The 15,323-nt window shown below is 37.1% G+C and overlaps 2 protein-coding genes across 2 annotated transcripts; both read right to left on the reverse strand.

The window, feature by feature from the left end:
* LOC109226275 (protein RSI-1-like) lies at positions 487-1,710 on the reverse strand. Its single transcript, XM_019391064.1, has 3 exons — positions 1,501-1,710; positions 1,384-1,408; positions 487-862 (listed from the first exon to the last, which is right to left on the reverse strand). Exons 1-3 carry the CDS (start codon positions 1,573-1,575, stop codon positions 681-683), a joined length of 282 nt encoding a protein of 93 aa, XP_019246609.1. The 5' UTR covers positions 1,576-1,710; the 3' UTR covers positions 487-680.
* Positions 2,892-3,221, reverse strand: LOC109225945 (uncharacterized mitochondrial protein AtMg00810-like). The gene has a single exon (XM_019390753.1). It carries the CDS (start codon positions 3,219-3,221, stop codon positions 2,892-2,894), a length of 330 nt encoding a protein of 109 aa, XP_019246298.1.

The following is a 15,323-nucleotide window of genomic DNA, read 5'->3' on the forward strand; positions in this document are numbered from 1 at the left end:
TACATGAACTTTTGAATTTGAAACTGGAAAGACGCGTATGTACCAAATAACCCCTATTTCCTAAACTACCCCTACGACTCCAAGCTCCTCTCGCTAGCCGTTTCTATAATAGTAGTAAAACAGTTACCATGATTAAAGTAATAAAAGTTTATTGACAAAACACTGAAATACATACCGTACATTAATTGGTTTAATCCAAATACAACTGTAAATTTTTTCCGTCAAAGCATTTCCTCAAAATATTATTCAGTATGGTTGTGTTTCTACCACTAGTCCTAACATGACTTACTTATTATTCGGAAATAATTTAATTTTAAATTTCTTATTTTATTTCTTAAATTTCTTATTTAAAAACTAAAGTATAATTCTTTTTTTTTTTTTGGGAAATCTATTTATATATTTAACTTAAAGGGCGTTCATCAAAGACAATATAAAAGGGAGAAAAAAATTAAGCTAGAAATAAACTCACTTTCAATAAACATTCAATAAATTGGAACATGATAATACTTCTTCATCAGTCTGTTATTTTACCATAATAATCGTCTTGCTACTAAGAAAAAATTCACCAAAGAGTCTCAGGTAACAATAGAATAATTAAAATTGTCTCTATAATCCTAATTAAGAATTAAGTCTAACTACTAAAGAAACAGATCAAAGAAATTAAGATTTATGCAATATGTCTAAGGACATTTAGGACCTCCTTCCTTAGTCTTCCAATTGTTGTAGCAAGGACATGTTTCTTTGTTGCCATAAGTTCCAGGAGGCACACACAAGCACTTTGCACAGCATTTTTTACAGAAAAATAAGCATGGCTTTTTGTGTGACGTTGCTGAGCATCTGTACGTACACTTCGGTTCACAATCTGTTATAACACAACATATCAAAACTAAAGTTATATAAATATTATCACTCCCTACCTAATAGTAGCGGAGCCAGAATTTTTACCAAGGGATTCGAAATATTATCGGTTATCTCACCTTACAAGTCTTATTTAATTAACACTTCATTAATTAGAACAATAAGAATAGATCTAGGGAAAAAATAATTCTTTGTCTTTTTACAACAAAATTTTATTTCAAACAAATTTAATTTGACCCTCTTCTCACAATGTACATATGTGCATATTTTTATTTTTTTTACCATGTAATTTTTACTTGTATAAAAGCGAAACAGATTCACAAACACATTCTCAAAATGTAGCTCCGCCTTTAAGTCGACTTATATATAGTGGAAAAATTTACAGCAATTGTCACAAACAGACGACAAAAAGAAGAACAAAATGGAAATCTACAAACAAAATGGTTAAAAAGTGGCAATTCCTTTTTTTTTTTTTTAGTTTAACAGTAAAGCTGAAGAAAAAGAAGAAATAGGGAAAGTATATACCTTCAGGACGGAGTTTCTTATAACCCTGCTCAAATGAAGGAAAATAAGTTTTATATCAACACGGTGTTAATCAGGATACTAAATTGATTGATTTTAATAATTACCAATATTGTTTACCTCAACCACATTGGAGAAAGTGATCAATACCAAGAACATTGACAAAAGCAACAACAACCTAGCACTGTAAGCCATATCTCTTCAAATTTGAACAAACAGAATATCTAAGCAGGAAAGAGGAGATATGGTGAAGTGGAAAGAGGAGTAAATTGTGTATATTTATTGGGGGATTTTCTAGGGACGAAAAAGAGAAAATATTGGCGATATTTGGGGGTAATTGGTAAGACAAGTCCATCTTAGAAATCTTGAAAAAGTAATAGCGGTGAGAGCGCCAGTATTTTTGGTACTTTACTTTTGTTTGGATTGATTGTGTCAACTATTTTTGGTATGTTTAGTTGCGTCATTTTCATTGGATTTTGGTATAACATTTAAAAAGCATAAAGATTGCCTTTTCCGTTACAGCTTGTTTGGATGCAGTTACACGTCGTTTCATATTGTATTATACTGCATTGTACGTTTGGATAAATAGTATAATTTGTCATCGTTTCATGATGTCACGCACCAACTATATGAAGAATAAACTGCTAAAGTTTATGGATTGAATGCAGTAAGAAACCCTAGTTGAAAGGGAGAAGAGAGACGAAGAGAAGAGATGAAGGAAATGAATGAAACAGTAACAGTTTTCATTCTGCTCTAATGAGCTGTACAGTAGCCTTTATATACAAGGAGTTAACTTCTCACTAACTAATCCCCTACATGATTAACTTCTAACAACCTATCTAACAAACTTAACTAATCCAGCCATGTATAAATAGACTAAACTACCCTTCATGCTTAAGTCGCTCCTGTTTCTTCAACACTCCCCCTCAAGCTAGGTGATACAAAAACATTAAGGACACCTAGCTTGGACATCAAGTACTCATGTTGCACTCTAGTTAAGCCTTTAGTTAACACATCTGCAAGTTGTTCTTTTGTGGCAACATACTCTGTCTTCACCAGCCCCTTTGTATCTTTTCCCTTATAAAGTGACAATCGATCTCAATGTGTTTGGTACGTTCATAGAATACTGGATTTGCAGCTATCTGAATTGCCGCCTTGCTATCAGCGTGAATGGTCACAGGAAAAGCAACTGGCACTCCAATATCTTTAAACAATCCAAGTATCCAAACTACTTCTGCCACAGTCCATGCAATGCTTCTGTATTCTGATTCTGCAGAACTCCTAGAGATAGTGCTTTGCTTCTTAGACTTCCAGGACACTAGTGAGTCACCATACATAATGAAGAAGCTAGTTACAGATTTTCTAGTGAGAGGATAGGCTGCCCAGTCAGCATCACAATAGGCTGTGACTATGTTCTTCTTCTCAGTAGACAACAGTATGCCATGTCCAGGCTGATTTTTCACATATCTGACTACTTTTTGTGCAGCCTCCATATGAGATCTTTTGGGTTTTTACATGAACTGACTTAGTGTCTGTACACTGAAGGCTATGTCTGGTCTTGTGACAGTTAGATAGAGTAGTTTTCCTAGTGGTGTTTGATACTTGCTAGGATCAAGTAACAACTCACCAACTGTTGTGTTGTGCACACTTGTATGTTCATCATAGTCCTTAGTAGTTAGTTTAGTGTTGGCTTCAATAGGTGTAACAGCTGGTTTTGCATCTCCCAGCCCAAGCTCAGAGATTAATTCCAGGGTATACTTCCTTTGGTGCATTAGAATGCCTTGTTGTGACCTAGCAAACTCAATGCCAAGGAGGTATTTCAGTTCAACTAGGTCTTCCATTTTAAAGGCTTGCTGAAGTTTGAGCTTGACTTCTTCTAATAGCATCATATTAGGTCCAGTTAGGAGCATGTCATCTACATACACCAGGATAACTATAGTGTGTTTGCCTGTTCCTTTTATGAACAATGAGTGGTCATGTTGGCTATGCATAAACCCAAACCTCAGTAGTGCTTCAGAGGGCTTGGCTTTCCACTATCTTGGTGCCTGTTTAAGTCCATATAAGGATTTTGGAAGTCTGCATGCTGGTCTGCTCTCCCCCTGAAACTGAAATCCTTGTGGTAGAGTCATATAGAACTCATCATGTAGATCCCTTGCAGAAAAGCATTGTACACATCCATTTGGTGGATATGCCAATGTTCAGAAGTAGCAACAGCTAGAACTGTCCTAACAGTAACCATTTTGACTACAGGACTGAAAGTTTCCTGGTAGTCAATGCCCTCTTGTTGGCTATAACCCTTGGCCACAAGTCTAGCTTTGAACCTCTCCACCTCCCCTGTGGCTTTGTACTTCACTTTATATATCCACTTACAGCCAATGGGTACTTTATCAGCAGGCAAAGGTACCACATCCCAAGTATGATTGGATTCTAAAGCAGCAATTTCAGCTTGCATTGCATCAACCCACCTGGGATCCTTGACTGCTTCTTCAAATGTAGTAGGTTCTACTATTGAAGAAAAAGCAACTAGATAGCATTGATACTTAGGAGACACACCATCATATGAGATGTAGTTAGCAATAGAGTAAGGAACAGATTTGTGACTTGGACCTATCACAAAATCCTTCAGCCAGATAGGAGCCTGCTTGGTCCTCAGAGATCTTCTCGGGGCAGTAGTTTGTTGATCAGCAGAAGGCAATAAGTTTGACACTCCTTTAGTGGTACTAGATAGCTGCTCTGATTCCTCCTGTCTTGAGCCATCACCTGCAGGGCTCAGATTAGTAGAGGCAAAAGGAGAAGGTGCCTGTCCTGAACTGTGAGGTTCATGGGAAGTTGATATACAGCCTTCACCATAAGTGGAGGATCAGAGAGAAAAAACACGGGTGGAGATGAATGAGAGGTAAAAATATCCTCCCTGAAGGAGACATCCCTATTGATAAAGAAAGAGTTAGTAGCAAGATTTAGTAACACATAACCCTTTTGTGTATCAGAAAAACCCATAAGAACAGCAGGTTTAGCCCTGGGAAGGAGCTTATCTGTCTCTTCAACTTGCTTGGCATAACATAAGCAACCAAGAACTCTCAGATGCTTCAATGTAGGTTCATGTCCATATAGCAGCTCAAAGGGAGATAAGCCATTGAGAACAGAAGTTGGCATTCTATTGATAATATAGACAGATGCAACAACACAATGGCCCCAATATTTAATAGGAATATGTGCTTGAAATCTCAAGGCCCTAGTTACCTCCAGAATATGCCTGTGTTTCCTCTCAGCAACTCCATTTTGCTGAGGGGTGTATGCATAAGTCTTCTGGTGAATAATACCATATTTTTGAAATAGGGCATGACAGACAGAATTGACAAACTCAGATCCATTATCAGACCTAACTGCCTTTAGAGCTTTGTTGAATTGAGTTTGAACAAAGACAACAAACTGAGTAAGAACTACACAAACATCAGACTTTAGTTTCAAGAGGAACAACCAAATCATTCTGGTGAAGTCATCAACAACTGTTAGAAAGTATCTATGACTATCAAATGTTGCATATTTGTAGGGACCCCAAACATCAATATGAATTAGATAAAAAACATTAGTACTTTTAATACAGCTATTAGGAAAGGGAAGTCTGGTTTGCTTAGCACATGGACATACAGTGCATTTATTTATGATGTCAGTAATATTTGCTAGTTTGGCAGGAAACAACTTTAAAAGAACCAGACACATGTCCTAATCTTTTGTGCCACAAGCTAACATCAATAGTAGAGTTGCTCATGTGTGACTTTATTCCAGCTGCAGCTAATAAAATTGCAGTGAGCTTCTTGGAGCCATGCTTCTGCAGGAAATACAGGCCATCTCTCTCCCTACCAATCTCCCTCACCCTGCCACTGAAGAGATCCTGAAATACACAGAAATCAGGATAAAAGGAAGCAAAACATCTTAAGTCTCTTATCACTTTGGAAACTGACAACAAGTTGAATTTGAACTGAGGCACATAGAAAACTTCTTTAATGACATTGTTGTCTGAAATATGACTATCTCCAATGTGTGTGACTTGAGTGACATCTCCATTAGGTAGTAGAACTTTTCTGGGATCAGTGGGAGTAGTTAGGGAGGTTTTGGTTAACAGATTGATATCTGAAACCATATGGTTTGTGGCTCCTGTGTCAATGATCCATTCCTGTGGACTAGGTGATGATGCCAAAAGAGCAATGGTAGTACCTAAGGCTGACTGGTGGGGCGGGCCCAAGCCTAAATGGGCCTCGTGGGCCGGGCCTAAGTGGGTCGGTCCTATGTGGGCCCGGGCTTAAACGGTCCCGGGCTTCATGGGCTTTTGGTAGGAACCATACCGGGACTGGGACCACGAACTAATGGTCCCGCGCTAAGTGGTCTGGTCCCGGGCCTATGTGGGCCTAAGTGGGTATATATATATATGGGCCTAAGTGGGTCTGGCCTATTTTTTTTTAAAAATTTTTATCTAACGCAACTTCTTGTAAATTATATTATATAGTTGTGACTTAAATTTTTTAATTCAAATTTAAAACATAAAATATTGTAAAGAGATATTCAAAGGATTGCGTTATAATTTTTATTATTATGCCATTAACAAAACATGGCAATATCTTTCTTAGTCTTCCTCCCCCCAATGGAATGAGACAACAAGGTGCTAATACCACCATTGAGAAGAAAAAGAAACTAATCAAGACGTGCCAAAATACAAGTTACATATTAATTTTACATGGTATCTCTTACGAATTTCATAAATCCTTCAAGGTTCGGAGGAATTTTCGCTGGTGGCGGCGGAAAAGAAGCTTGTTTATCACCGCTTTCGGGCGAAGCTGCATCCTCCGCAAGTTCAGCTAGCATTTTTTCGTAAGCTTCGTCTACCTCTGGTTGTGATTCAGCAAGTCCAAGATTTCTTCGTTCCGAACGGATCCAATCTCTGAAAAGTACTGATTTTTCCAAGCTCTCCCTCATAGACGCCCTATAATCACCGAGTTGAAGTCTTGCTTGACTGAAAGCGCTCTCCGATGCCACTATTGAAGCTTAAATGGTTAAAATGTCTCGGGCCATCCTTGAAAGAATCGGAAAGTGTTTTTCTTTGTCCTTCTACCATTCCAAAAGATTAAATGAGCCGTCGGGATTCACTTCCTCAATTCCCTGTGACAAATAAACTTCAAGCTCATTTAGTTGTGAACAATCACTAGTGCTACAACCTTGAGAACCCCCGAACCCGGCCCAAGTAGTAAGTGCTCTTACTCCCGCAGTTCTTTTAGATGATTGAGTACTAGAAGAAGAAGGAGTTGGAACATTTGGTCTAACATTATCTATTGCAATTTGATAAGCACTATAAATAGTTTGAGCATTTATTTTAATTGAGGCTTGTGCGTCCGAAAGTGTAGACAACTCCTCATCTTCAAGTGCTAAACCATTATAAATAGATTGATACCAATATTGAGAACGTCCTAATTTCATAGTATGATTTAACAAGGCAGCAACACCATAAATAGGGAGAATAGGGAAAAAATATTTTTTAAATTTCTTTCTCATAGAATCAATAGCTTGTTCATAAATTTCCCCACCCTCTGAAAAATAAGCAAACAAATTTGCAAGTTCTGCAAGATAAACTAAACAGTTAGAAATAGTAGGATAATATTGCCTAGAAAATTCATTTGTAGCAATATGAAATCTTTCTAAAAGATCTACAAGCATTTTAACATTAGCCCAATCCGCATTTGTAAGGTGCTCATCATCATCACTTACAAGAGCATTAAACATTGAGTTTATGGGGTTTTTAAAATCATATGCAACAACTAAACTTTCATACGTGTAATTCCATCTTGTTGGACAAGGTTTAGGAACCTATCTTTCTCTTAGGCCAAATTCATCGCATCTTTTAAAATATTCTCTAAGTCTACTTCTACGGTTTGAATAAAAAAGCCAGTGAAGAGCCATTTAACCTTTTCAATTTCAACATTTAAAATTCTCATACCATCACTCACAATAAAATGGTAAATATGACAAATACATCTTACATGAAAAATATTACTAAATGCAGGATTTAGTGTAGTGGTAAGCAAGGCTACAGCATTAGTGTTACTAGTAGCATTATCCATTGAAATTGACATTATTTATCACTAATGCAAAATATCTACAAATATCTGTAACAGTGCTAGAAATAAAATGCCCTGTGTGACGTGAATTAAATATTCTATAGGCGATAATGCGCTTTTGCATTATCCAATCCTCATTAATCCAATGACTGGTAACAGTAAGATAACCACAGTCATTACCACTTCTACCAATATCAGTAGTAATAGCAACACGATAATTAATATGAGTAAATAAATAGCGCAAATATTATTCATGTTCATGTTTATATTTATAAATATCGCTCTTTACGGTTGTGTGAGGCCATCCTTTATAAGTAGGATTAAAAACTTTTCTAATATAATGCACAAAGTGAGGGTTAGAAGGAAAACTGTAGGGTAAGCACATAACAGTAACCATTTTTGCCAATTCTTCCCTATCTTTTCTTGGATCATAATATAAAATACCACCGGTAACAGTGTTAATTCCCGGTTGAAATTGATTTGACCCGGTACTAGGGTCAGGCTGACTAGGTAAACTTCGACCCCCCCCCCCCCCCGGCCGCATCTTTCATTTGAAGATATTTAACTTTATCTTGAGGGTGTATCAATATGTGTCTCCTCAAACTTCCCGTCCCCCCTACCCCCCCCCCCCCCCCCAGTAATATAATTAAAAGCTAACTCTTTGCAACAAGTTTTACATTTAGCTTTATTTTTTTCTCTTATTTGAATAAAAAATGACCAAACAAGAGATGTTTCAGCCCGTTTAGAAGGTTGTCCAGAAAAATTAGGGGTAGTAACAGGGTGGTCAGACGGGGCATCATTTGGATTAGTTGGGTTAACTTCAGCAACAGGACTAGTGGGTGTATCGTCATCCGGTTGCGTTTCATCCAAATCTATTTCCTGCTCATCTTCTTCATCAATAGTTCAATTACCATAAAGAGAATTCATATATTCATGATCTAAGTGTTCACCACCTCCAATATTATGCACATATTGACTCTCAGTAAATTGTAATAAAGTATTATCACTATCAAGAATAGGAACAGGTGGGGGGCGGGTATGGGGTTTGGGTAGGGGAGCCCGGGAAATTAGAGGAGGAATAGATTAGCCACTAGATTCACCACTCTTGGATTTTCCCTTATTTTTACTAAACCCTTTTTTAAGGAATAGGCCATCTTAATTATATTTATACAAAGTAAATAAAACAAACAAAACCATAATATTAAAACTAAAGAGTTGGAACGAGTTTACCGAATTGACGAACAACTTGTTGAAAATTAATTATCATTGAAGACTTGAAGACTTGAATACTTCAATTCACCAACTTCACATTTTTCACACAAATTGCAACAATAAAGTAACCAATTATAGAAGAAAATTAGAGAGAGATTGATGATTTTATGAGAAAAATGAAAGAATGAGGGGTATTTATAGTTGAAAATAGGGAAAAAGTGTAATTATAAAAAGTTTGGGGTTAAAACAAAGTTGGAGGGGTTAAATGGCTATTTCAGAAAGCCCAAACAGCTAATTTTGCAGGCCAACCATATTTTAAATGTGGCAACGGTTAAAAAAATTTGGAATTTTTTTTAAAAAAAATAGTCGTTGGGCCCGTTTGAGCCCGTTTAGGACTGGTTAGGACAGGTTGAACCGGCCCACTTAGCACCCGGTCTCGGGCCCAAACGGTCTGGTCCTCACGGGCTTCATAACGGAACCGGCCCACTTAGCAGGCCCACCCTCTGGTCCCGGACTTAAACGGTTAGGCCTGTTTAGGCCCACTACCCATATGGGTTCGCGGGCCTGGGCCAGGCCTAACCGGTCCACATGCCAGCCTTAGTAGTACCTGCTGCATTTGCCTGAGAAGGAGATGATGAAGTGCCATTGTGACTGTTGTTCAGAATCTGCATGATCTGCTCATATTGTTCTTTGGTGAATGGAAAACCACCTCCTTAAGCTGATGGCTTGGTATTTGCAACACCTTGAGCCTGTGAAGCAGCAGGCCAGTCTGAACCTGAGAACTAGAGCTCCCTTGTACCTAATAGTTTTCAGCACTCTGACCCATAGCATGATGATGACTATAGTTTACAGGCAGTGACTGCAATGGTACATACTGAGAGGCACTTTCAGCATATAGAGGCATAGAGTAACCAGGTTCTACCATTACATTGTGTGCACTAGCTCCCCCTTTCTTCTTGAACTTATAATCAGAGGGATAGCCTATTATTTTATAATAGTTCTCCTTACTATGACCTTTCATTTTGCAAAATTCACACTGAACATTATAGTTCTTTCTAAACTTTGGGTTAGAGTTAGACTTGCACTATAGAGTGTTGTTGAGTCGTAGGTATTTGCATTCACAATAGGAGGAGGACCTAACACACCGGCTGAATATGAGTCATTTAAGCCCATTAAGAACTGATATAATTTTTGTTTTCGTAGATGCACAATAAACTCCTTTGTTTTGGCACAATCACACCCAGGAGTAGGTATTACAGATTCAGATTCATCCCAAAGATCTTTAAGTTTTGAGTAATAGGCAGAAATAGAGGAGGTACCTTGACACAAAGTGGCTGTTTCCTTGTGTAAATTGTAGCAACGAGTATCGTTTACCTTATCAAATCTCTCCTGCAGATCCAGCTACACTATTTGTGCACTAGTGGCATAAGCTATACCACTAATTAGTGATGGAGCAACTGAGTTCATCAGCCACGACAGTACGATAGCATTACACCTTTCCCACTGATACCAATACTTGTCGCGAAACCTCTCCTTTGGCCACCCACCATCTACAATTCCCAGTTCATTGCGACCTAGTAGAGCGATCCACATAGATCGATACCATTAGTTATCAGTTCCAGTTAACTGAAATAAAATTAAGGAAATGCCGCTAGTATCACCAGGAGCAAGATACAGGGGATGAGTCACAGCTACTGTAACACCTTCCTCAAATTTATCATCCGATGACACATGCGATGTATTTGTAGACATGTGATTTTTGACCCTCCCCAAAAATTTTTATATTTTAGCATGTAAATATTTAGTTTATGCCTAATACCTTTATTTCAACTAATTTTGACTCTTTTACTTTATTTCGTCAAAAAAAATAAAATTATAAAAGTATTTTAGTTTACGTATCTTTCATAAATTTAAAAAAAAAATAATAAACAAAAAGTAGTACATTATTTTTATTTTTATATAATCTTGAAAACAACAAAAATAGTCACAATTTTACATATTAATTGTGTTCTTATTCTCAAAAGAAAGAAAAGCTTCCAAAATATATTTTTATTAACTAAAAAATAAAGAAAGAAAAGAAAGTCGATCAAAAACAAAAACAATAGGGAAAAAACGTGAAAGCAATCCAAGAAGAAAACAAAAGGTGCAAAGAAAAATCAAATAAAATGTGGACCCCACCACCTTATCTCTCCATAACAAATTCTCACCTGCACAATAACACACACACGCCAGATGCCAAAGCAAGGCCAAAAAAAAAGAAGAACAAAAAATATTCCTTTAGTAGGAACACTCACACACACTTATCTGGATTCTTTCTTGGAAAACAATTCACCATTTTTTGCATATATACACACAATTAGACACTACAACGGGGGGAGATCTGGAACGAAAGAGGGGACTGGGGAAAGAAACAAAAAGAGAGGAGGAACGAAAGAAAAAAAGAAGAGATCTGGGGAAATAAAAATACAAGGGATAGAAGATAGGGACAAAAAAATTTTTGCATTTTTTCGAAATCCTTTCTTTCTCTCCAAGAGATCGGCACTCTACTTCAAAAAAAAAGCTTTACCTGTTTCAGCTATCTCCTTCCTTTCCCAAGCACTAAAACATAAAGTTTCAACACCATGTGAATCCTCCATGGCCTATTACATCCATCTATGAAAGAAACTCCATTGCTTCACCATTAAACCATCACAAATCAGCCCCAAAATCACCAGAAAAACACCTCATGTAAACCACTTGAAGCCATCTTAAATTCAAGTGAAACCTCGTTCTAGAGTTCCGGCGGAAACAGAGGCGAGTGAACGAGCAACTGCTGGTCATTTTCGAGGTTGCCGGCGATCATTTCCCCTTCATCACTCTACTGTTTCTCTCGTCCTTCCCTTTACAGATTCGCCACCCGCTATCGATTTTCCGACAGCTTGTATATTTTCCGGCGAGGTTGTCGTTCATCCGAATCCGGTTCCGTCGAGTTCGTAGTTGTAGTTCGCCGTCAAGTTGGCGTGGTCGTTGGGCAAAATTTCCGGTTTAAATCTAATCTTGCGCTCGATATTTGCTGTTGTAACCAATTTGCAGTGAAGCTATAAAGGTCCAATTTCATTATCTTTAATCATTTTACTGATATATTGCTTGTGCTTAGTTGTTGGTTGAGTTTATGTTGATAAAATCTTAGTATGAAGTAGCCTACTGTATAATGGTTGAAATTATCCATGTGTTTTTGTGTTCCTGCTGCCTTTTCGCATATAAAAAAAAAATTGATCATGTGTTCCTGCTGCCTTTTCATCTTTTAAAAAAAAATTGAGATAATACATAAATTACCCATCAAACTTGTCCGGAAAAATCATTTACACACCTTAATTTTACGGGCGACCTATGTCCCCCCTATTCTTGTTTGATGGGTAATTTATGTATTATTTCAAAAAATTTCATACATTATATGTTGAATTTGCGAATATTCAGTCCGAAATTTGGATGTTTTATGTGTATTAGATCATGCATCTGTTTAGTGAAACTTTTTAAAATATATTTCGATTGATTTTTAATCAAATGACGTCTGATGTAACTGTCTTCTTGAGGACTACCACAACATATGGATTATAAGTCTCAATTTGAAGTCAAATTTGATAATGTGTGATCGTTTTAGTTTGTTGCCTTCTCATTTATTAATGGCTTAATCTAATCATCGTGATTGTTTATACGTTCGCGTGACGTAATTACGATCCTTTAAAATAAAAATGAGGTGCGTCGCGCCAAATGAAATCACAAATTGCGTGGCCCTCTTTAATTGCTTTATTAAAAATATTTTAGAAATTCGGGACGTGCCATTTAGCGAATTTTCATGGCCTCCCGCAAAGTTAACAAGACGCTAGCCACTTTAGGCGCGCTTTTTAATAATTTTACCTTCTTAACTACGGGTGTGCATTTCATGCGACCCAAATCCAAATCCCAAAAGGCTGAATAAGAGGTATCAAGGATCCGGGTGCATTTCATGTGACGTGATCCAAAAACACGGTCTTAAACGACGTTTACTTTCATAAAAACTAATTAAAAGCGGTTAAACAATTCTATAATTGCAATAGGATAACATGTATTAAAATCAGACTTTAGCCAAATATAGCAGTTGAGCGACCGTGCTAGAACCACGGAACTCGAGAGTGCCTAACCCCTTCTCCCTGGTTAACAGAATTCCTTACTCGGATTTCTGGTTCGCGACTGTTAAACAGAGTCAAACCCTTTTCCTCGATTCGGGATTCAAACCGGTGACTTGGGACACCATAAATCTCCCAAATGGCGACTCTGAATCTCTTAATAAACGAATCCCGTTTCGATTGTCCTTTAATTGGAAAAACTCCCTTTTATTATATCCTTTCCGGGGGTGAAAAAGGAGGTGTGACAGTATTCTCAGCAGTGATAGTTGCGTTTTCATCATCAACCGCCATTGTTGAGTTATTCAAAGTTTTTACTTCGAGAAATTGAGATCACAATTGACTCAAAAATAGAGAATAACAGCTGAATTTAGAGTAGAGAGGAATAATTAGGATCGATTTTGAGCTTCGATTTGGAGCTCAAAGCTCTGATACCATGCTAAAGTTTATGGATTAAATGCATTAAGAAACCCTAGCTGAAAGGGAGAAGAGAGACGAAGAGAAGAGATGAAGGAAATGAATGAAACAGTAACAATTTTCATTCTGCTCTAATGAGCTATACAGTAGCCTTTATATACAAGGAGTTAACTTCTAACTAACCAATCCCCTACATGATTAACTTCTAACAGCCTATCTAACAAACTTAACTAATCCAGCCATGTATAAATAGACTAAACTACCCTTCTTGCTTAAGTCACTCCTCTTTCCTCAACATAAGAAAAATAGGATACAGAGTAGAATTATTATATAAAAAGGTAGAGTAAAGAATAAAATATGATTATTTAATAATAAGGAAGGGCAAGATGAAAGAAAAAAGCAAGGTAACGCCGCCACCACACCAAATCCGTCGTTCCCTAAAGTGGCCCTTTTCGTCGTTGCCAACAACGGGTTTAACGATATGATACAATAAAATTTAAGTAATAATCAAAACAAACATTGAATTTAAAGTAACAATACGATACAATAATAGGTAACAACCATCCAAAAAAGTTGTTACTTCTCATAATTCCCTAAATTCTTAAACACGAAAACTGCAGAAGAAGTCCAACTAATTTTCAGAATATACTTCCACTGGACCATATTTGGATGAATATACCTGTTTTATGAATTGAAATGAGCATACAACTGTTCAGACTGGACCGCAACCTAATCAATGCGAATTATAACGGGATAGAAATAGAAAGAAGACAAACATCCAATAACAACCAACCTAGCCAACAGCAATAACAACTCGTTAATGAAGTTTGCACACTTCCACAGTTTCACTACTAGAAATTCGGTAAAAACCGACCGCAACTTACTTCGGTATGTCAAAAAACTGGCCGAAAAACCGACCAAAGTCGGTTAATAATTTAAATTATTTTATTTTTCAATTTTTTCTTTACCAAGACGACCAACTTTGATCGGGTTTTTTTTTTTTTGCGCAAAAATGCAGGAAATTTTTTTTACGTCCCGCGAAATTTATTTTTCAAGAAACCGACCAAACTTTGGTCGGTTTTTCATTTAAAATAAATTAAAGTTATATTCAAAAAACCAACCGAAATCAGTCGGTTATTTCGGCCAGTCATTTTTAAAAACCGACCGATTTTGGTTGATAATTTTATGTTTTGATAAAACCAACCAACATCGGTCAGTTATTTTCGCGCGAATATGCAATTAAAGAGTATAAATGAAATAAAAGATAATCTTAAAACAAAATACAGCAATGGTCTAGTGGTACAATAGTATCTTGCCACAGTACAGACCCCGGTTTGATTCCCAAATGGTGTATTTTTTAGTTACATAATAGTCGGTCGGTTTTTCCGGCGATTTTCTTTTTGAAATTTAATTGACCGACCAAAATCAGTCGGAAAATACCGACGGAAGTCGGTCGATTGGCTCTATCGACCATACGATTACCGACCGCCACGAATCGGTCGGCTTTCAATCGATTTTTGCCAATTACCGAACAACGTCGGTTGGTTTTCTCCCTTGTTTTAGTAGTGTTCATATTTCAGCCATGCTCTAAAAAAGACAGTTTCCTCTGATAAGATAAGTAAATATAAGAAAAGATTCATATACAATCGTTCCTTTCAGTTACATGTTTACCTGGAGGTACAGGACGACTGGCCGGCACCTATATCCATATTCTATATTGTACAGACTCTCCAAATATGCTACCGCACCCGTGTCAGATCCTTGCACTAGTTTTGAAAGATCCAACATGCACCCGGCAACATTTTTGCAGAGTCCAAGTAACATAGTCCATAACATAAGGACCTTTGCACTTCACTGCCAACTCTAGAACTACATAAACAGGGACAAACTGCATATTTTTCATACACATCATAATCATATAATAAGCATTTTTAGTCCATATTGCAACGACTGTTTCTCTGCCTAATCTAACTAAAAGCGATCAGAAAACCATTCTGCTTTCATCTTTTAAAAAGAATAATACCAACGTTTTGTTCTTCTCCTAATTTACGGGTTGGCCAAACCT

Source organism: Nicotiana attenuata, chromosome 5, assembly GCF_001879085.1.
Source record: "Nicotiana attenuata strain UT chromosome 5, NIATTr2, whole genome shotgun sequence".
NCBI lineage: Eukaryota > Viridiplantae > Streptophyta > Magnoliopsida > Solanales > Solanaceae > Nicotiana > Nicotiana attenuata.